Source organism: Saimiri boliviensis, chromosome 6, assembly GCF_048565385.1.
Source record: "Saimiri boliviensis isolate mSaiBol1 chromosome 6, mSaiBol1.pri, whole genome shotgun sequence".
NCBI lineage: Eukaryota > Metazoa > Chordata > Mammalia > Primates > Cebidae > Saimiri > Saimiri boliviensis.
This window is the reverse complement of record NC_133454.1, coordinates 124,652,978-124,675,121: the sequence shown is the minus strand read 5'-3', so window position 1 is coordinate 124,675,121 and position 22,144 is coordinate 124,652,978. Positions and strand designations below refer to the sequence as shown.

General features: G+C 51.0%; 1 protein-coding gene and 1 pseudogene across 1 annotated transcript in view; one reads left to right on the top strand and one right to left on the bottom strand.

Annotated features, from left to right (window-relative positions):
* The window catches only part of SLC22A20 (solute carrier family 22 member 20), a 36,508-nt gene extending 15,308 nt beyond the window's left edge, over positions 1–21,200 (bottom strand). Inside the window, exons 1-8 of the mRNA XM_074401695.1 lie at positions 19,977–21,200; positions 19,802–19,905; positions 17,708–17,862; positions 13,955–14,123; positions 12,561–12,684; positions 11,622–11,737; positions 4,004–4,218; positions 5–113 (exon numbers count right to left, since the gene is read on the bottom strand). Of these exons, the coding sequence (XP_074257796.1) occupies positions 5–113; positions 4,004–4,218; positions 11,622–11,737; positions 12,561–12,684; positions 13,955–14,123; positions 17,708–17,862; positions 19,802–19,905; positions 19,977–20,354 (1,370 nt within the window). The 5' untranslated portion in view covers positions 20,355–21,200. The remainder of the gene's footprint in view (positions 1–4; positions 114–4,003; positions 4,219–11,621; positions 11,738–12,560; positions 12,685–13,954; positions 14,124–17,707; positions 17,863–19,801; positions 19,906–19,976) is intronic.
* Positions 4,616–12,204, top strand: LOC141584784 (uncharacterized; annotated as a pseudogene).
* Positions 21,201–22,144: the final 944 nt, after the last annotated feature.

The window sequence follows — 22,144 nt, the reverse complement described above, 5'->3', positions numbered from 1 at the left end:
CCACCTGATCTCCGTGGGGTACAGCTCGCCCGTAAACAGGTACACGCAGATGAAGGAGCTGGCCAGGCAGCCTTTGCCCAGCGCTGCCTGAGCCGTGCGCAGATTCTGCAGGCCTAGACAGGGGAGCAGGGTGGAGCTGAGGTGGGAGGGGAGGAGGGGGAGGCCCAGGGTGCAGTGGAGACGGTGGAGGCTCAGGAGGGGATGAGACCGGGGAAAGAGGCAGAACCCAGAGGAGAACCAGGATTTTCACTACCTCCCCTTCCCAACTGTTCCCTGAGATCCAGAAGTCCCCTGACTGCCCTTCTCTGACTTCTCCTCCTTGCTCCCTTATTTGCATCTGTCACCAAGTCCTGCTGGGTAGGTAGGTGCTTTAGAGTCAGGCCTGGGTTCGGCCAGGCACGGTGGCTCATGTCTGTAATCCCAGCACTTTGGGAGGCTGAGGTGGGTGAATCATGAGGCCAGGAGATCGAGAACATCCTGGCTAACGCAGTGAAACTCTCTACTAAAAATACAAAAAATTAGCAAGCATGGTGGCACGTGCCTGTAATCCCAGCTACTTAGGAGGCTGAGGCAGGAGAATCGCTTGAACCCAGGAGGCGGAGGTTGCGGTGAGCCGATATCACGCCACTGCACTCCAGTCTGGGAGACAGAGTGAGACTCCGTCTCAAAAAAAAAAAAAAAAAAAGGGCAGGCCTGGATTCAAATCGCAGCTCTCACCCCGCCGGCTGACCTTGGTCACTGTTTCTTATCGCCTCTGCACTGCTGTGTCCTCTTCTGTAAAATGAGGAAAATAGTACCTGCTTTATGGGGTTGTCGTAAGCTGATGCCGTGGGTGCTAAGTGCTCGTTAAATGTTTGCCATTGTCCTCATTTTCTTTCTCTTTCTTTTCTTTTCTTTTTTTGAGACAGAGTCTCACTCTGTAGCCCAGGCTGGAGTGTAGTGTCATGATCCCGGCTCACTGCAATCTCCACCTCCCAGGTTCAAGTGATTCTCCTGTCTCAGCCTCCTGAGTAGCTGGGATTACAGGTGCGCACCACCACGACCGGCTGATTTTTGGATTTTTAGTAGAGACAGGATTTGGCCAGGCTGGTCTCGAACCCCTGACCTCAGGTGATCCCCCTGCCTCGGCTTCCCAAAGTACTGGGATTACAGGCATGCGCTACCATGCCTGGTCCATTGCCCTCATTTTTTTTTTTTTTTTTTTTTTTTTTTGAGACGGAGTTTCGCTCTTGTTACCCAGGCTGGAGTGCAATGGCGCGATCTCGGCTCACCGCAACCCTCCACCTCCTGGGTTCAGGCAATTCTCCTGCCTCAGCCTCCTGAGTAGCTGGGATTATAGGCACGCACCACCGTGCCCAGCTAATTTTTTTTGTATTTTTAGTAGAGACGGGGTTTCACCATGTTGACCAGGTTGGTCTCGATCTCTCGACCTCGTGATCCACCTGCCTCGGCCTCCCAAAGTGCTGGGATTACAGGCTTGAGCCGCCGCGCCCGGCCTGCCCTCATTTTTAATATGCTTCTTCTGCTGTTGTTTATAAATAGCAAAACCCCTATTCAAACATCCAACATTAGGACAGTGGTCAAGAAAATGATGGTGCCTTCTCCAGCTGGGTGGCGGCCATGGCTGCAAACTGGAATCAGGTGGGGAGATTTTATGAAACACTCACACCTGGGTCTTACTCAATATCCACTCTAGCAAGACCTATTGGGGATAGGCTCAAATTTGGGTATTTTTTAAAGGTCCCCAGGAGATTGTATGATGAAGCCAGAGTTGAGAAACATCAATCTAGATGAAATATTATCTAGGCTGGGTTCAGTGGCTCACGTCTATAACCCCAGCACATTGGGAGACCAAGGCAGGCAGATTGCTTGAGCCCAGGAGTTTGAGACCAGTCTAGGCAACATGGCAAAACCCTGTCTCTACACAAAAATACAAAGAATTAGCCAGATGTGGTGAAATGCACCTGTAGTCCCAGCCGGAGGCTAAGGTGGGAGGATTGCTTGAGCTTAGGAGGTCGTGAGTCACGATTGTGCCACTGCACTCCAGCCTGGGCCACAAAGTGAGACTCTGTCTCAGAAAAGAAGAGAGGCTAAGTGGGGCAGGGCAAGGCGGGACAGGGCGGGGTGGAGGGAGAAGAGAAGGCAGGCAGGCAGGCAGGCAGGAAGGAAGGAAGGAAACTATTATATAATAATAAAAGAGCGGGTCCATGAGGCCGAGCGCAGGGGCTCACGCCTGTACTCTCAGCACTTTGGGAGGCCAAGGTGGGCAGATCACTTGAAGTCAGGAGTTTGAGACCAGCCTGACCAACATGGTGAAACCACATCTCTACTAAAAATACAAAAATTAGCCAGGCATGGTGGCACACACCTCTAATCCCAGCTACTCGAAGGCTAAGGCGGGAGAATCACTTGAACCTGGGAGGCAGAGGTTGCAGTGAGCACCACAGCACTCCAGCCTGGGGAACAGAGTGAGACTTCTCCAAAAAACAAAACAAACAACAACAACAAAAAAAACAGGTCCGTGAAACAAACATTTGTGCTAACATAGAAAAGCATGTGTATGTTTCAACATATACGTGCTGAAATAAGGGCATATTATATATATGTACACATGCACACATATACATATATAATCTGATTTACATTTTTATATGAATAAACAAAATATGATCTCAACTATGCTAAATTCAAATCTATAAGTACGAAAAAAGGAAGAAAATAGGCCAAGATACCAATAATAACATTCATCCATTTTCAGGTGAAGAACCGAAGCACAGAGAAGCTGGATGGCCTGTCCAAGGCCGAGGCTGCAGGCACCAGGGGCACAAGGTTGAGCACATGCTCTATGTTGCTGCTGTTCAACCCTGGCGTCTTGCTGGACAGTTTGTAAAATACTGAGGGTTGAGTTCCACTCCTTGAGATTCACAGTGCACTGACCAGGAGCATCTGGGCACAGGGAGTCTTCAAGGCGCTCCAGGTAAGGGTCATTCTAATCAGGTTTGGAAACCACTATTCCAGGGCCAGTCCAGCTGAAGTTCGAACTCTAACTTCTCAATCCTTGGACATGTTTCCTGCTCAGATTCTGGGGAGCCACACACTCCGCCGGCCACACTGAGCCAGCCCTGTGCTCTCCAGCTTCTTAGATGCCCCTGTCTAACCTCCCTGACCACGAGGTAGAAGCTCTGAGAGCCAAGAATCAAGGCCTCCACCACTAACTGCCACTGGGCACTAAGTACTTAATACAAACTCTAGTAATCAACAGTCGCTTTCTTTTTTTTTTTTTTTTTTTTTTGAGATGGAGTCTTGAACTGTCACTCAGGCTGGAGTGCAGAGGCTCAATCTCAGCTCACTGCAACCTCTGCCTCCCGGGTTCAAGCAATTCTCCTGCCTCAGCCTCCCGAGTAGCTGGGATTACAGGTACCCACCACCATGCCCAGCTAATATTTTTGTATTTTTAGTAGAGATGGGGTTTCACCATGTTGAGCAGGCTGATCTTGAACTCCTGACTTTGTGATTCGTCCACCTCAGCCTCCCAAAGTGCTGGGATTACACACGTGAGCCACCGTGCCTGGCTTGTTTTTGTTTTTTTGAGACAGAGTCTTACTCTGTCACCTAGGTTGGAGTGCAGTGGCACGATCTTGGCTCACTGCAACCTCCGTCTCCCAGGTTCAAGTGATTCTACTGCCTCAGCCTCCTGAGTAGCTGGGATTACAGGTGTGTGCTACCATGCCTGGCTAATTTCTTTGTATTTTTAGTTGAGACTGGGGTTCACCATGTTGGCCGGGCTGGTCTTGAACTCCTGACCTTATGTGATCCACCCGACTTAGCCTCCCAAAATGCTGAGATAACAGGCGTGAGGCACCGCGCCCGGCCTAACAGTTGCTTTCTTTTCAGATCCAGAGAAATACCCCTAGGCCTCGTTGCCATGTGAAATTTGTTGTCTACCAGACCTCAGAGGCTCGCAGTTCTTAGTGGGCAGCCAGAGCAGAAGTGGGTGGCTCACCTTCCGGCACAAACATGTTGGCGATCACCATGAGCCCAGCTAGGATGAGGAAGGCGGCTACTGTGGCCCGGCGGCCCACGTAAATCATGGTGGCGGTGGCCACCAGCATGGCCGGGATGTCGATGATTGCAAACAGGGCCTGCACCAGGTATAGGCTGAGCCCAAACTTCTGCAGGTCCATGGCCAGGCCGTAGTAAGCCATGGAGTTGGAGAACCTGGGAGAAGCAGTGGAACGGTCCTTGTTCACCCTGTGAGTCACTGTTCTGACCCCAGGGGAGGGGACACAAGGGTGGATGACAGACGACTCCTCTCCTTGGCAAGGTAAAATTCCCTGACTTTCCATAATCACCCCTTCCAGGTCTCCTAAGTCTCTGGCTTTGGCGTTAGAGCTCAGACCCCTCCCTCCGAATCCCTTTCCACCACCCAATCCTGGGTCCAGTGTGTGGACTCTGGAGGGTGTTTGCTTTTCTCTGCAGTCCACCTCAGTGCCGAAATTAAGACAATGCTAAAAAATAAAAAAAGAAGAAGATGGAAGAAGGCCAAAGGACACCAGAGCCAAAGCAGAAGACTCCCAATGGCCAAAGCTGGAGCAATTTGGGAAATAAGGTCAAGATGTCGTATCTACTAAATAAAGGAAAAACGTCATTGAATTATAACCCAAAATATAAGCTACATGAGTATACGTGAGTCTCGAGAAATAAATGATTTTATAAATAAATCTTTCCGAAAGAAGAACTCCAAACTGCGGGTAACCCCCCTTAGAGGCACCAAGGAATGAGAGCTAAGCAGAACCCTGGCACAGTCGGGGCTTGAGGAATCTCTCACTTTATAGTGTTACTACTCAGCTATTTCCTTTTATATATCCTTTACATAATCGTATATTAGTTTATAGAAATAGGGCTTGAAGCCTCCCTTTACATAATCCTCTCTATATAATCATATAAAAGTTGATAGTATGAGTGCCTAAAGAATATTTCCCTACATATATGCCTATAATTATATCTTAGTTCATAATCGGAGAAATGCCTAGAGTGGACACAGTACAGAGCATGAATTAAGGGATAAGCAGCTTATAATCGGAGGAATGCCTAGAGCAGACACAGTGCAGAGTATGATTTAAGGGAAAACAGTTATACCAGGACAAGAATCCATGGCCCAGGCGGCAGCGTTCAGTATGGTAAAGATACCCGCTGTATGGCAGGCTTGGGGCGAGAGCCACTCCTCCTGATAAAGGAGTTGTAGGACCTTGCTCCAGTTCTTGTGGAAGGCTGCCCTTAGACCGGCAATCCACCTTGGTGACTGTGAACTTTATCAGCTCTTGCTACTGTGTTGCTTGAAAAGCATCTTCCCATAGAACCCATTGGAAGCTGCCAGAAGGTGGAGGTAACTTTGACAGCTCTGTCACTGCTATGTGACTTAAAGCATCCTCCTATAAATCTTAGAAGTAGTTTTCCCATAGATAGAAGTATTGCACACTGCACCCTCTTCACTGCGCACAGCCCACCTTCAAGCCTTGGAGACCTAATGGGGGTGGACCCCTTACTGCACACGGCCCTTGCCTTCATGGGAATGGGCCCCTTGCTATGCACTGTCCACCTCCTGGCCTAGGTGACCTAATGGGGGTGAACCCTATGTTTTATTGCTCATGACACTATCACTATTCTTAAAGATGATTTCACTCACTGCCCTGCCCGCTAACCTATACACAATAAATACTCATGCTTCTGGACATTCGGGGCCTCGCCTGACTCTGCTTATAGGTGGCGTGGCCCCCAGAGCCCTGCTGCGTTTTCTTTATACTTCTGTGTTCTGTCTCTTTATTTCTCGGATCCTGCGCCTCAGCACAGCATAAGGCTCACCCCACGACCCTGTGGAGCACTCAGCCTTACATCTGGCTCCCAATGTGCCCTACACAAACAATATGTGTCAATACTCCACTCCTTCAGGAGATGAAGCTTAATTTCCCTCTCCTTGAGTGCAGACTGGACCCACTTTAAAATAACAGAGGCCGGGCGCGGTGGCTCAAGCCTGTAATCCCAGCACTTTGGGAGGCCAGCGCGGGTGGATCATGAGGTCAAGAGATCGAGACCAACCTGGTCAACATGGTGAAACCCCATCTCTACTAAAAATACAAAAAATTAGCTGGGCATGGTGGCGTGTGCCTGTAATCCCAGCTACTCAGGAGGCTGAGGCAGGAGAATTGCCTGAACCCAGGAGGCGGAGGTTGTGGTGAGCCGAGATCGCGCCATTGCACTCCAGCCTGGGTAACAAGAGCGAAACTCCGTCTCAAAAAATAAATAAATAAATAAAAAATAACAGAACATGGCCGGGTGCAGTGGCTCACGCCTGTAATCCCAGCACTTTGGGAGGCGAGGCGGGCAGATCATAAAATCAGGAGATTGAGACCATCCTGGCCAACATGGTAAAACCCAGTCTCTACTAAAATACAAAAGGCAGCCGGGTGTGGTGGGACGCACCTGTAGTCCCAGCTACTCGGTAGGGGAATTGCTTGAATCTGGGAGGTGTAGGTTGCAGTGAGCCGAGATCACACCACTGCACTCCAACCTGGTGACAGAGAAAGACTCCATCTCAAATAATAATAATAATAGAATATGGAAAGAGGCTGCGCACGGTGGCTTGCACCTGTAATCCCAGCACTTTGAGAGGCTGAGATGAGTGGATCATTTCAGCCCAGGAGTTCAAGACCAACCTTGGCAACATGATGCAAACCCATTTCTACCAAAAGTACAAAAATTAGCCAGTGTCATAACCTGTCTCAAAATAAATAAACAGATTAAAATTTAAAAGTAAAAACAAAAATATGGGAAGAAAACATAATTAACTTTACAGTGGAGAAACCTGGTAGACGCTACCTTCACCGAGGGATCAACTTTAACATCACCAGAGTCAGCCATGCTGACATCACATATGCCTGCTTATGATATGATATGATGAGAAGGTCATATCACCTCCACGGTTGCCCTTTCCCAAATCCACAATCCCAGTCTAATAATGAGAAAACCATCAGACAAATCCCAATTGAGGCCGGGTGCAGTGGCTCACATCTGTAAACCCAGAACTTTGGGAGGCTGAGGCTGATGGATCTCTTGAGGTCAGGAGTTCAAAACCAGCCTGACCAACATGGTGAAACCCTGTCTCTACTAAAAATACAAAATTAGTGGGGCATGGTGGCACATGTCTGTAATCTCAGCTACTTAGGGGGCTGAGGTGGGAGAATCACTTGAACCCGGGAAACAGAGGTTACAGTTAGCTAAGATCAGGCCATTGCACTCCAGCCTGGGCTTAAAAAAAAAAAAATCCAAATTGAGTGACATTCTGCAAAATACCTGACCAATACTTTTCAAAACTGTAAAGGTCATGAAAAATAAAGAAAGACTAAGAAACTGTCCCAGATCCAAGGAGACCAAGAAGACATGTGATATGACTAAATGTAATGGGATATACTAACTGGTAAAATTCAAATAAATCTCTAGTTTAGTTAATAGTAAATTACCAACCTTAAATTATTACTTTTGACAAATGTACTATGGTAATTTAAGATGATTTTATGAGGGGAACTGGGTGAAGTGGATACAGGAACTCTCTGTACTAATTTTGCCACTTTTCTATGATTATACATTTATAGAAGAATAAATACACATTTATTCCAACATTTTATGAAGGTAAGCTAACAGTAGAATATATTTGTGAGCTGGGCGCGGTGGCCCACGCCTGTAATCCCAGCACTTTGGGAGGCCGAGGCGGGTGGATCACGAGGTCAAGAGTTCGAGACCATCCTGGTCAACATGGTGAAACCCCGTCTCTACCAAAAATACAAAAAATTAGCTGGGCATGGTGGCACGCACCTGTAATCCCAGCTACTCAGGAGGCTGAGGCAGGAGAATTGCCTGAATCCAGGAGACGGAGGTTGCGGTGAGCCGAGATCGCGCCATTGCACTCCAGCCTGGGTAACAGTGAAACTCTGTCTCAAAAAAAAAAGAAAAAAAAAAAAAAATATATATATATATATATATATATATATATATATATATATGTTTGTGAAAACCAATATCCAGAAAAAAAATTTTATCCAGAAAAAAATATATATTGATGTGTGTGTATATATATATTTTTTGAGATGGAGTCTCACTGTTTTTGCCCAGGCTGGAGTACATGGTGCAATCTCTGCTCACTACAACCTCTGCTTCCTGGGTTCAAGTGGTCCTTCTGCCTCAGCCTCCTGAGTAGCTGGGATTACAGGCACATGCCACCACACCTGAATAAGTTTTACATTTTCAGTAAAGACAGGGTTTCACCATGTTGGACAGGCTGGTCTCGAACTCCTGACTCAGGTGATCCTCCCACCTCAGCCTCCCAAACTGCTGGGATTACAGGCATGAGCCACCACGCCCAGTCCCTATTAAATCCATTTCTATAAGAATATGTATGTGTTTATGTGTAAGTATTAGGGTGTCGTGTATGTCCTAAGATCTGCCAGAATACAAACTCACGCCTGACAGAGATGGGAGATGGGAGAAGTTCAGAGATGGGAGGAAGAATAGGTTGAGAGGAGCATTCACTCGTGTATCTAATTAACAGAAAACAACGCGCATTCAGGTACTGTTCTACCTGCTTTACAGCCTACTTTTCACAACAACCTGATGTGGTAGGTACTGTTATGATGCCCATGTTACAGATGGGGAAGCTCAGGCACAGAGAGGTTAAGTAACTTGCCCAGGATCACAAAGCCAGTAAGTGGCAGAGCTGAGATTCAAACCCAAGTTCCAAAGTCCTGCTTTGAAGCGAAGAACTGCTTCAGTCCAGGAGTTCTAGACCAACCTCGGGGACATTGCAAGACCCCACCCCATCTCTATTTTCAAAAAATAGCGTGAGTTGGCCGGGCACGGTGGCTCAAGCCTGTAATCCCAGCACTTTGGGAGGCCGAGGCGGGTGGATCATAAGGTCAAGAGATCGAGACCATCCTGGTCAACATGGTGAAACCCCGTCTCTACTAAAAATACAAAACATTAGCTGGGCATGATGGTGCGTGCCTGTAATCCCAGCTACTCAGGAGGCTGAGGCAGGAGAATTGCCTGAACCCAGGAGGCGGAGGTTGCGGTGAGCCGAGATCGCGCCTTTGCACTCCAGCTGGGTAACAAGAGTGAAACTCCGTCTCAAAAAAAAAAAAAAAAAAAAAAAAAAAAAAAAGTAGCCTGGGGTTGGTGGCAGGCACCTGTAGTCCTAGCTGCTACAGAGGCTGGGGTGGAAGGATCGTTTGAGCCTGGGAGGTCAGGCTGCAGTGAGCTATGATCGTGCCACTGCACTCCAGCCTGGGTGCCAGGGAAAGACCTTGTCCCAACCAAATCAATCAACCAGTAAATAAAAAAATCCCAGTTAATTGAAGGCATTTTCAATAGGGTTCAGTGGAAGTTTGTGAAAGTTCACCAGTTCCTAACACTTCCTCTTCCTCCTCCCCCATCCTTTTTCGAACCCCAGGACTCCCCATCCCCACCTCATCTCAGACACACTGGCAAGGAAGGGGTTGGGAGGTGGGCACGCTCGCCGCCTCCCACTCCCCAAAGCCAGGACTGTGTAATTGATCCCAGGCGCGAGCTTGGCGCGGCTCCCAGATGTCAGCGAAGCGAAACATTTGGAAACTGCCCCGATTTTCCCGGCGCGATTGGTAAGTCCCGGCGTGCGCGAGCCGAACCTGCGGTGCCCGGGGGAGCTTTGAGCGGGTCAGGGCGGGTCGGCTCCACGGGAGAACCGCCCCACCTGCAGGCAGGGAGCTCCGGATGGCGGCCGAGTCACTTTCTCAACAAAAACGGGCCTTTGGTTTATTTTTCCAGAATGATCCAAGAGAGGACTTTCAGCTCTGGAATTCTGAACTCAGGATCTGTTTCTCCCTCGCAGAAAGAGGAAGGTGGACGAAGGGAAGCCTAGGCCGGCGGGGCTACCGCAGGGAGACGGGAGCTCTCCCGCCCGCCAGAGCCAGAACTGCGCTGCCGACCACGCGGTCAGGGCAGAAGACCTCACAGCCCCCAGAGTCGGGGCCTTTCCATCTTCCCAGTACACAGGGGTCACAGCTCCAAATCCAAACCGGAGGAAAGACTCTTGACCCCAGAGCTTCCCCGGGGGCAACCTGCCAACAAGTGCTTTATGTGTCTTAACTTTGTTTCATTTTTTTGAGACGGGGTCTGCCTCTGTCACCCAGGCTGGAGTGCAGTGGTGCGATCACAGAGCAGCCTCAAACTCCTAAGCTCAAGCGATCCTCACACCTCAGCGTCCCAAGTAGCTGGAACCACAGGTGGCCATGCCTGGCTGGTAGGGGGTCTCCCTATGTTGCTCAGGCTGGTCTGGAACTCCTGGGCTCGAACCATCCTCTGCCTCTGCTTCCCATAGGGATTACACACATGAGTCACCGGGGCTGGCCTCATGTCTTAACTCTGGATCCTCACAAGGACCTTACAGACATAGGAGAGACCTCGGGAGGCTGGGCTCCTTAACTTGCTCAGGTCACATGGGTAGTCTGACCTCAGAGTCCAGCTGATACCTACTAAAAGGGACTGCCCAGTCTGCTACAGAAAACAGATAGTACACTGTCTCTACTAAAAATACAAAAATTAGCTGGGTGTGGCGGCACCCGCCTGGAGTCCTAGCTACTCAGGGGGCTGAGGCAGGAGAATAGCTTGAACCCAGGAGGCAGAGGTTGCAGTGAGCCAAGATGGTGCCACTGCACTTCAGCCTGGTGACAGAGTGAGACTCCATTAAAAAAAAAAAAAAAAAAAAAAAAAAAAGAGAGAGAGAGAGAGATGAGATTCAGATGCTTCAGGTAATGGAGAAAAAAAAGAAAAAGAAAGAAAGAAAAAGAAAACGATTAGTAATTCATTGCCTGCACTCCCTGCTTCATAAGTATCAATAACAATTATTTAAATGTGCAGGAAATCCAGTAGAATGAAATCAACACGGTTGCTTTTTATCAGCCCCTCCCCTTAGGATGTGTCAGCTTCCAGTTGGTGGTGCTGTTGCACGTGGGCTGCCTTTGCATTTTTGCCCATTTCACGTCTTCCTGTCTGTGAACCTGTTAGGAATTCCTTCCTGCCCACCTTTGCAACCTTGATTAACCATCTTTTAAAACCAGTTTAAATGCTATCTCTTACTTGAAGCCCTCAGCAGCCCCAACTAGCAGAAATGCTGTCAGGGTGCTTGTCTCACTGTCTGGAAATTACAATTTTTCTGTCTATCCCCTTCTGGAGCCAGAAGTGTTTTTTCCAGAGTGGGACACTTCCCAGAATCCACTGGAAGCCAGCTCCAAGGGCATATCAGGATGGGACAAGGTACATTCTGGAAAAGCTGCCTTGGTGATTCCAATAGTCCTCCCACCCAGGTGAGACCCACTGCTCAGAGTGGGGTTCCTTGGTCATTACGTTGTCTCATCTGTCACCACATCTCAGCATCCAGCAGAGGGCGAGTGCTGGAAAAGGGGTGTGGGAAGAGATTGCGTTCACAAGGCTCACCTGCTCATTGCATTAAGAGTATTTCAGTTCAGTTTTTCAGTGGGAGCAGAGAGCATGCCCCTGCCTCGGGTGAAAGATTTGGGCATGAGCCCATCACCTACCAGATCACCATGAGACAGCACGTGACTTTGCGGATGACCGGGGTTCGGAAGAGGTCCAAGATTGAGTTGGAGGTGCGGACACTCGCAAACTCTCTCTGGATATAGGAGCTCACCACCTGGGCAAGGAGAGTCTGCTTAAGGGAAGTAAGGGAGCTGGGACCCCATATCCCTGCTGGGAACCCCTTCATCTGTGTGGAGGAGAGCTGGGATTGAGGTCTTTGGTGAGGTGGCTGGCCCTAGTCTCCCTTACATCCAAGGACTGATGGCACTTGAGGGGCTGTTTCCAGAGTGTTGAGAAGCTCCAACATGAGCCCCAACACTCCTGAAATTCTGCGGTTCTGGAGGGCCCCCCACCCCATTCCTGGTATAGGCTTGGAGATTGGGTCAGATAAGAGCAGGGGTTCTAAGAGGTTCTGCCACATCCTACTGTGTGTTTCCAGGCAAGTTACCGGACCTGTCCACACTTCAGTTTCCTCGTTGGCAAAAACGAGACATGAAATGAGATTATGTACATAAAACTCTTAGCCTAGTACCAGTGTGGGGCTTGAGAAACGGTGCTTATTGATAATAAATGGTAACTATCTTATAATAAATGATATTTATAATGGTAATTTTGTTATTGATTCCCCGAAAATTTTACTTTGTGGTTGCCATTTTAGTAATTTTAGTTTATTAAAATTTCAACTGGCTGTCAAGGGTAATGAGGTTATTTCCTCATTGCAAAGATGGATAGACTGGTGAGCAAAGCAGTTAAATTATTTACCCCAAATCACACAATCATGCCACACCTAAACAACATATTTCACACACGGAACTCTGCCTGTCCTGTTTATTCCCAGCGTCTACGCCTGGATGGCACATGAGCCCTGGGAAGTTGCTTCATCCTAGTGTAACAGGCTGGAGACTGTTCCTGCCTTTCCTTCCTCAAAGCCCGCTTACCTCCTTGGTCAGCCTTTCCCCTTCCTCCTTCCTCCCGTTCATTGCAGCCACCTTCCGCAGGTTCTGGACAGCTAACTTGGACTTGCCGTTCAGGAGGAGCCAGCGGGATGACTCTGGAAGCCACCTGGGATCGAGAGGAGGAAGAAGAAGAATCTGGGGCTGGGTAGGGCTCATTCTGTTCCCCAAGCCCAATACCCCCTTGTCCACCTTCTCTCAGACCCCAAAAAAGGTGAACTGTCCCCGCTCCTGTATGCAGCATCAGGAAGTCTGGGGGCTGGCCAGCTTCCCTTTTTCTGCAGCACATCATATGAAGACTCACTGGACAGTATTTAAACACTGCAGAGGACTTGGCCAGGTGTGGTGGCCCATGCCTGTAATCTCAGTACTTTGGGATGCTGAGGCGGGTAAATCACCTGAGGTCAGGAGTTCAAGACCAGCCTGGCCAACATAGTGAAACCCCATCTCTACTAAAAAGACAAAAACAACAACAACAACAACAACAACAAACTAGCCAGGCATGGTGCTGTGTGCCTATAATCCCAGCTACTCAGGAGGCTGAGACAAGAGAATTTCTTGAACCTGGGAGGTGGAGGTTGCAGTGAGCTGAGATTGTGTCATTGTGCCACCTCACTCCAGCCTGGGTAACAGAGGGAGACCCCATTAAAAAAAAAAAAAGATTACAGAGGACTTAGGACTTCAACAGACCCATGGGTTGGTTGGTTGGTTTTTGATACTGTGTCTTGCTCTGTCACCCAGGCTGGTGCACTGTGGCACAATCTCAGCTCACTGCACCTTCCACCCCCGAGTTCAAGCAATTCTCCTGCCTCGGCCTCCCAAGTAGCTGGGATTACAGGCGCCCATCACTACCCTGGTTAATTTTTTTTTTTTTTTGTATTTTTAGTAGAGACAGGGTTTCACCATATTGGCCAGGCTGGTCTGGAACTCCTGACCTCAAGGGATCTGCCCATCTTGGCCTCCCAAAGTGCTGGGATTATAGGCGTGAGCCACCCTACCTGTCCCAGACCTGGTTTTGAATCTGGTTCTGACCCTAGCTGTGTGGCCTTGAGCAAGTCATGAGCTCTCTCTGGGCTGTGCCTCATTACCCTCTTATAAATGCCCCAGTTCTATTCTTACAACTTTATAAGTACTCGAAGTACTTACAAAGTGTTGAAGGATGCAAAGGAGTTGATGAAGGCAAAGCCCTTGGGATGTTCAGAGCCCACACAAATGCAAGGGATGTTACCAGAGCATCCCAGTGCCATTCATGAGGACTGGAGAGGTTGCAGCCTCCATGGACACCTGCCATCCTTTGTGTCCCTCGTTAGGTCCAGCAAGCCCTGGTCACTGCACACCCCAACCTCTCATAGGGCCACCCCACTCTGTTCAGGACATACCAAGAATAGAGGAAAAAGATCAGGAAAGGAGCCGAGACAGCAAACTGCAGGCACCGCCAGGGGCGAATCAGGTACGCGACCCCAGCCAGAATGAGCTGGCCCAAGGTGAAGGAGTACCCCAGCAAGATGCCCGCCACAGTCCGGCCCCGGGTGGGCATCCACTCCACAACTGAGGAGAAAACAGGCACATGCAGTAGGGTTTGGCTACCCACGTGGTTGTTTGATTCGCCACACCCACCTTATCATTATTCTGACAACTTAAACTTATTCCAGAGACCCGCTGAGATGCAGGTAAAGGTGTCCTTACTGCACTCTAGGTAGATTCTAAGTGGATCAAAGAACTCAATAAACAATAAAACTACAAGAATGCCAGAAGTCACGATAGATTATTTTACAATAATCTAGATTATTTTACAATTAGGGCAGGGAAAGGCTTTACCAAGAATGTCACAAAACCCAGGAGCAATAAAAGGAAAGATTGAAGCCGGGCGCGGTGGCTCACACCTGTAATCCCAGTACTTTGGGAGGCCGAGGCGGGTGGATCACGAGGTCAAGAGATTGAAGCCATCCTGGTCAACATAGTGAAACCCCGTCTCTACTAAAATACAAAAATTAGCTGGGCATGGTGGTACGTGCCTGTAGTCCCAGCTACTCAGGAGGCTGAGGCAGGAGAATTGCCTGAACCCAGGAGGCGGAGGTTGCGGTGATCCGAGATCACGCCATTGCACTCCAGCCTGGGTAACAAGAGCGAAACTCCGTCTCAAAAAAAAAAAAAAAAAAAAAAAAAAAAGGGAAGATTGACAAACTTGGAATTGTAAAAATAAAAAATATCTGCACTGGAATAAAACAAGCAAAACACCATAAGCCAAGGCATAACGTCAACAAAAAAAGTAAAAACATAGTTGTAACCTAACTAACAGATAAAGGACTAATTTCAGTCTGGGTGAGGTAGCTCACACCTATAATGTCAGCACTTTAGGAGACTGAGGAGGGTGGATCACCTGAGCTCAGGAGTTCGAGACCAGCCTGACCAACATGGTGAAACCCCATCTCTGCTAAAAATACAAAAATTAGCCAGGCATGGTAGCGTGAGCCTGTAATCCCAGCTACTTGGGTGGCTGAGGCACAAGAATCCCTTGAACCCGAGAGGTGAAGGTTGCAGTGAGCTGAAATGGCACCACTACACTCCGGCCTGGGTGACAGAGCTAGATTCTGTCTCAAAAAAAAAAAAAGGGAGAAGAAAAAAAGAGAAAAAGACTAACTTCCCTAATACTGAAAGAGTTTTCACAAATCAATAGGAAAACAGCCAACAAGCTAAAAGGAAAATGGGCAAAGGTGCAATTTTTTGCTAATTGTTGTAAATAGCAAAACCTGGAACAACGTGGATGTCCATCATAGGGGACTGGTTAAGTGATGACACACCCTTACGAGGCAGCCCTAACACATTAAGGAGGACACTTCCTCCCAATGGGCAGGAAGCCTGTGCGTCCAGTCCTTCAGCAAACCCTTCTGAATTTAGCCAGAATCTGAGCTCACTCCCTCTGCTGCTGCCACCGTAGCCAGGTTCAGCCTGGTCTCTTGCTCGATGTCACCAGTAGCCCCTTAACCAGCCTCCCTGCTTCTGTCCCGGTGTCACATGGCAGCCAGAGAGATCTACTCAGATCTCAAATCCTAAATCAGATCGGGTCTCTCCCTGGTCAAAATTCTCCAGTGTCTCTTGTCTCATTCAGAGGCAAAGCCACAGTCCTAGAACGCTGGCCACAGGGTCCTGAGGAACCTGCCCTCTCCGACCTCATCTGTCACCCGCCTCCCAACTCCGCTTCAGCCGCAGGGCCCTCCTTGCTCTTCACCCTGGGCACACTTTCCCCTGCAGGGCCTCTGCCTGGCAGTTCCCTCTGCCTGGAATGTTCCACCCCAGAAACCTGCAGGGCTCACTCCCTCAAGTCCTTGCAGTTTTGCTCAAAGTGACCCCTTTTCAGTGCCGGCTTTTCCAAACCGCACTAATTAAAATTGCAGACCCCTCCCCTCCAGCCCGGCCATTCTTTTTGTTTTTGTTGTTGTTTTGCTTTCTTGAGACAGTCTCACTCATTCTGTCACCCAGGCTGGAGTGCAGTGGTGTGATCTTGGCTCACTGCAACCTCCGCCTCCCAGGTTCAAGCGATTCTCCTGCCTCAGCCTCCTGAGTATCTGAGATTACAGGCGCCTGCCACCACACCCAGCTAGTTTGTTGATTTGTAGTAGACACGGGGTTTCACCATGTTGGCCAGGCTGGTCTCGAACTCTTGATCTCAGGTGATCTGCCTGCTCCGGCCTCCCAAAGTGCTGGGATTACAGGCATGAGATGCGGCGTCCAGCCATTCTTACCCCCTTCCCAGGCTTCGGTTTTGCTCTGTAGCCCTTACTGTCTTCAAACATCCTATGGGATTTGTGATGTGTGGTGGTGATATCTCCCCTCGCTAGAACATGGGCTCCCAGGAGCAGGGCTTTGCTGTGTTCACCAAAACATATAGAGCCTCTCCTGCCGCTAGAGGCCCTCTATCAGGCAGTGAAGCAGTGAAACTTGGTTAAGTGAAAGAATCAAGTACAGAACAGTGCGTACAGGAACAAAAGGGAGGGGAGGCACATATATATGTGGGGGAGGGTCACTACATGTGTGCGGTGTAACCCAAGGCAGGGCATGGCCCACAGTGGGAGCTCCAGGGCACTAGATGGAATCTCTACAAAGTCATCTTTATAGGCTGAGCTGTCCCAAGACAGAGTGCCTGGCCTCTCCAGCCTCAGGAGGTGTTAAGAGGCTGGGCAGTCTCTGATGGGTGTGTGTGTGTGTGTGTATAGGTGTTAGAGCCCATTCCAGCATGAGGTGGACCTTGGATATCTGTCTCAAGCCATGGCTAGATGCCCACCCTCAGAGTGAGCTGTGTAGTCTGGGATTGGCTGAGATCCCTCTGTGTGCTGGGAGAGGGAGGGAGGTCAGGTAGGCTGGCCTGGTGCATCCTGGTTCTCCAGGTCCAAGATTTCTCCCTGACCCCTGATATAAAAGATCCATCCTATCTTTGGACAGCTGACGGTGGCAGCAGTTTCCGTGGCCGGTGGTGTCCCCAGGAGCAAGCTAAGTAGTTAAAGTGAAGCACAGGTAGGTGGCAGGTCTGTATCCAAGTGGGCTTCGTACTGTCCTGCAATGCTTTCTCCTAGGACCACCCAGGGGCTGCTTAGAACCAGCCTAGAGGGAGGACTGAGCCTATCACTTATTGCTTGGGGGCACAACACTCCAGGCTGGCATCCAGGAGCCAGGTGTCCACCATGAAGCTGAGGAATCACCAGCCTTCCTAGAGTCACACAATTTCAGGGCTGACTGCGGCCCTGGGGATCATGATGGCTCACTCCCCTCCTGTGTGCCGGTGGCCTCTGTGTCCCCACACTAAGCCTGGCAGACAATAGGTGCTTAGTAAGTGGTTAATGTTGGCTAATTCGCAAATAAAATAAACCTAACCCTCTCAGTTTACAGATGAATACCCTGAAGCCTGGACATGGGAAAGGCTGTGCAGGAGTCCCCACCCACAGCAGGGCCACTACCTGGAGCCCCGGTGCCCCAAGTCCAGAACTCTGCTGGGAGGCTTTGAGTTGAGGTTGCTGGATGAGAATCCCAAGAAAACAACATGAGAAAAATGTCCATGACCCTGGACACTGCCCCTCCCCTGCCCCCTCTCTTTCAGGAGTCCCAGCCTTTCCCAGCCTCTCCCCAGCTGGACTCACCCAGGGAAAGGGAGTTGAGGATGATGCCAGAAAAGGTCATGCCCATCAGGAACCGGAAGACGCAGTAGGCACTGAAGGAGCTGAAGTACGCTGTGGCGGCCCCCGAAGCTGCCAGCTGCAGGTAGGACCAGACCAGGGGCACCTTGCGGCCCAGCCTGAGCCCAGAGAGTGAGCATAGGCGTTAGGGTTTTTGGAGGAGCAGCAGCATCTGCCAAGGAGCAAATTGGTAGCCCGTGCCTGCCCCTTCCACCTGAGCAGGGGGCTATCAAGGCAGTCAAGGGGAAGATGGGGTGCCCCGTGAAAGCCACCCCTCCAAAACAGAAACTTGAAACTGCTGGGACCCGGGCTTTGTGGGTCACAAGAGGGAGGGGCATAGTGTAAAAAAGCTGGTGAAGAGATTCATTCAGGCTTGAGGAAAGGCAGGGATTCTGCAAAGCCCCTAGATGAGTATGGCAGGGTAGGGAGAGGTCACCTGAGCACTGTTCTGGCTGGAGGGAGGCCTCAAACCAGAACTCACAGCAGGTGAGCCCTTGGCCTGTCCTGGTGTGGGAGCAGAAGCCAGGGTTGAGTCTTTATGTGGAGTAGAGAGTTGCCATGCCATAGAGGGGCCGAAGGCCAGGGTGGCAGGGTTATCCCATTCCGGCCTTGGTACCGCCCTATTTGCAACGAGGGTCCAGGGCCAGAGCGCACAGCCTCAGCTTGGCCAGGAGGGCAGCAGGCCAAGGAAGGGGGCAGCTTTTCTTCTCCACACACCGCATGACCCATTCATTCATTCACTCACTCATTCACTTATGCATTCTTTCATTTACTCATTTATTGTGACACAGTGTTCCTTGATTATTAATCACCTATAAGTGACAGGCCTGAGTTGAGGGCTTATGACAAATGAGACGCTCTGGATAAGACACAAGCTCACACGTAGAAAGACCAGATGTGTCATGACACAGTGTGATGAGGGCCTAAGGCGTGTGGCACAGGGAGCCATCTACACTCCAGAGTGTGGGGTAGAGTCCAGGAGGGCCCCCCCAAACCCAAACTGAGAGAAGGGCAGAGGAGAAGGGAAAGGGGAGAGAACAAAGAGGAGGAAGGGGAAAGAGGAGCAGAGAGGGAGGCATGGGAACCAACTTCAGAGCCATGAGCTGGCCGCACGTCGCCATCCATCAATAGGGGTCACTTAGGCCGGGCGCAGTGTTCACACCTGTAATCCCAGCACTTTAGGAGGCAGAGGCAGGAGGATTGCTTGAACCCAGGAGTTTGAGAAAAGCCTGGGCAACATAGTGAGTTCCCATCTCTACTAAAAAAAAAAATTTTTAAATTAGCTGGGTGCGGTGGTGCGTGCCCGTAGTCCCAGCTACTTGGGAGGCTGAAGTGGGAGGATCGTTGGAGCCCAGAAAGCTGAAGCTGCAGTGAGCTATGTTCGTACCACTGCACTCCAGCCTGGGTGACAGAGCGAGACTCCCGTCTCTAAAAAAATAAGGGGGAGCAAGTTAGGGTTCTTTCTGGCTCATTCATACAGTGGGATGCAGTGTGAACACTAGGAGGGCTGGGACCGCTCTTTGTGAATAAGAGAGGCTCCAAAGTGAAGGAAAAAGCTGGGTGCAGGACGCTGCGCGGTGGATGCCAGCATTTGCATAAAAAAGGACAGCCAGGCCTGTAACCCCAGCTACTTGGGAGACAGAGGGAGAACTGCTTGAGCCTAGAAGTGTGAGACCAACCTGGGCAACACACTGAGACCTCATCTCAAAGCAAAAAAATGGGCGGATATAAAGAAGCAAAGAATACAAAACAGGAATAGAAAAATGCGGGCATGGAGCATATTCACCCACTTTCTTGACTGCATAGAATCATGTCTCCAGTAAGAGACATAGAAGCCAGGCTGCCCTCTGGGAATTACTGCAGGGAGGGGCAGAGGCAGGAAAGAGATGCACCCGGCGGGCTCTTCTGTGCCTTTTGGGATCTGGAACCACGTGAATGTACTATATGTATTATCTGTTTAAAATGCACGAATCAACTTTCACAAAGAAAAATGAATGCAGAGGCCTGGGCTTTCCTCCCTGCAGTGGGTGGCTGGGGCCCTCATCCCCACAGGCTCACCTGTCTGCCAGGCTGCCAAACACCGCAGCCCCCACCAGCACCCCGGCCATGTAGACGGACTGAGCCAGGTCTCGGAGAGTGCGGGCCTCACACACCAGATCCCACTGCAGGGAAGACAGAGGAGCTTCAGACTGGGCCTCAGCAGCCGCGCCCCCTGCTCCCAGCCCCCTCTGACCTCCATCACGATGGTGGACGGCAAAACACTGCGGTTATAGACCCAGCCGTCCTTGCAGCCCTCTGTGGCTGCTCCCGGGAGAGAGGAGTTGGGGCTCAGCAGGGCCCACTGAGGTTTCGTGAAGCGCCGGCATGGCTCCGGGGCCCCAAGCTGGTCCAGGGGTACTGTGGCCCTCAGCCAGTTCCCCGAGTCGTTGGTGGCCTCAGTGTGGTTGACGGGGCCCCGGCAGTGGTGGGGGGGCACAGCGGCCGTGAAGTTCTGCAGGAAGTTGTGGCAGGCCAGCAGGCTGCAGGGTAGCAGCAGCAGCGCCGTGTGGAGGAGCTGGAAGCGGCCCACACCGCCCAGGGCGTCCAGCAGGTCTGTGAAGGCCATGACCATGGGCCTGACCTGAGGCCCAGCCTGCCAGGCTTTATGCAAAGAGGCCAGGGAGGGGCGCTGGGAGGGGGAGGGACAGGTCAGGGGTGAGGACTGCAGACATCCTGTGCACCCTGTGTCCGAGGGCTCGGGTTACACCCCATAGGAGGGTTCGGGTGTCCCCACATCTGCAGGGCTCCCCTCCGCCATGCCCTTTCTCCAGGTCTCTCCATCTCTCACCCAGAGGGCCAAGTCACAGGCCATCACCCAGATCTGCAGGCCCAGCCGCCCTGCCCGCTGCCCTTACCAGCAGGACCCCAGCACCGTCACCTTCCCTGTTCTCCAGAGGACACCAAGGCATGTTTGGGAGCCCCATTCCAGCCTTGGCACATGGCACACAGTCCCTAGGGTCACTAGGCTCCAAATTGCAGCTGGAAACTTTAGTGCCGAGGGTTCAGAATAATGTGGTGCAGTGATTACAGCTGCTTACCCTTCCCCACGTCCCGAGAAGGCAGGGACTTGGCTGCACAGGTGACACTTGGGAAAAAGCCCTTTTAAAATGCCCAGATAGGCTGGGCGCGGTGGCTCATGCCATGCCTATAATCCCAGCACTTTGGGAGGCTGTGGTGAGTGGATCACCTGAGGTCAGGAGTTCGAAACCAGCCTGGCCAACATGATGAAACCCTGTCTCTACTAAAAATATAAAAGTTAGCCAGGTGCGGCGGCAGGCATCTGTAATCCCAGCTACTTGGGAGGCAGAGGTTGCAGTGAGCCGAGACTGCACCACAGCACTCCCGCCTGGGTGACAAGAGGGAAACTCCAACTCAAAAATAAATAATAAATAAATAGAAACAAAATGCCCCAAATCGGGCAGTCAGGAGCAAGCCCCACCCTGCCCACCCCCACGTCAGGGACTCTGAGTTTTTGAGAGGTTAGGGCCCCAGGTCATCCAGACCATGGCGTTCCCATCCCCTCATCAAGTAAAACCCAATCCACAGAGCAAGGGTTTGAGCAAGATGGCCGGGCCCTGCACACCCTCCCTGCCCCCCAGCCCCTCACACACCAGCCCAGGCTCCAGGAAGAGCTGAGCCACTGCCCTCACTGCTGAAGACGCTGGGCCCAACAGGACCTGGACCCCCAGCGAGGAGGTAACAAGGGCGAAATGCTGGCTTAAGACAGCAGCCTGCCCCATGGGGCGCCCAGGGGCCTCCACCTCCATCTGGCCCAATGCTAGGGGCCCACAGCAGCGGACAGCAGCCCACCCACCCTCCGCCACCTCAGCCTCTGCTCTGCATTTCAGCTTTGCCCCACCCCCCTTTCATTCCCCCAAACCACTCTTATCTCTGGTAAGAAAATCCCGGATCCCAGAGAGGCCTGGAGGGCTTATGTAAGTGCAGGTGTCTGGGTCACAGGGGCTCCCCCCAGAAGGACCTGAAGGAGGCTCTGTGCTCTGGGGAGCTCCCTGGGGGGTTGGGTGTGTGCTAAGTCGAGGTTTGGGTTTCATTCAGAGTCTCACCTCACTGGGCAGGTGTGCAGGAAAGGTAGGGGTCAGGCCTCCTGGGTTGGGGAGGGCGTGTAGGATCAGCAGGGCCACGTGGGACCTCAGCTGTGTGGCCCTGTCCCTACAGCCAGAGCTGGCCTGGGAGGTTGGGCCCTAGTACTCACCCAGATCCTCAGTACTCCAGCAGGGGTTCAAGCCTCCAGGGTCAAGAGGAAGGAGATGGAGGGGTTGGAGGGGAAGGGTGGGCTGGGGCCATGAGCTGCCCCATGGGCTGGGGTCTGGAGGTGTCTTCCAGGGAGCAGGTGGGGGAGAA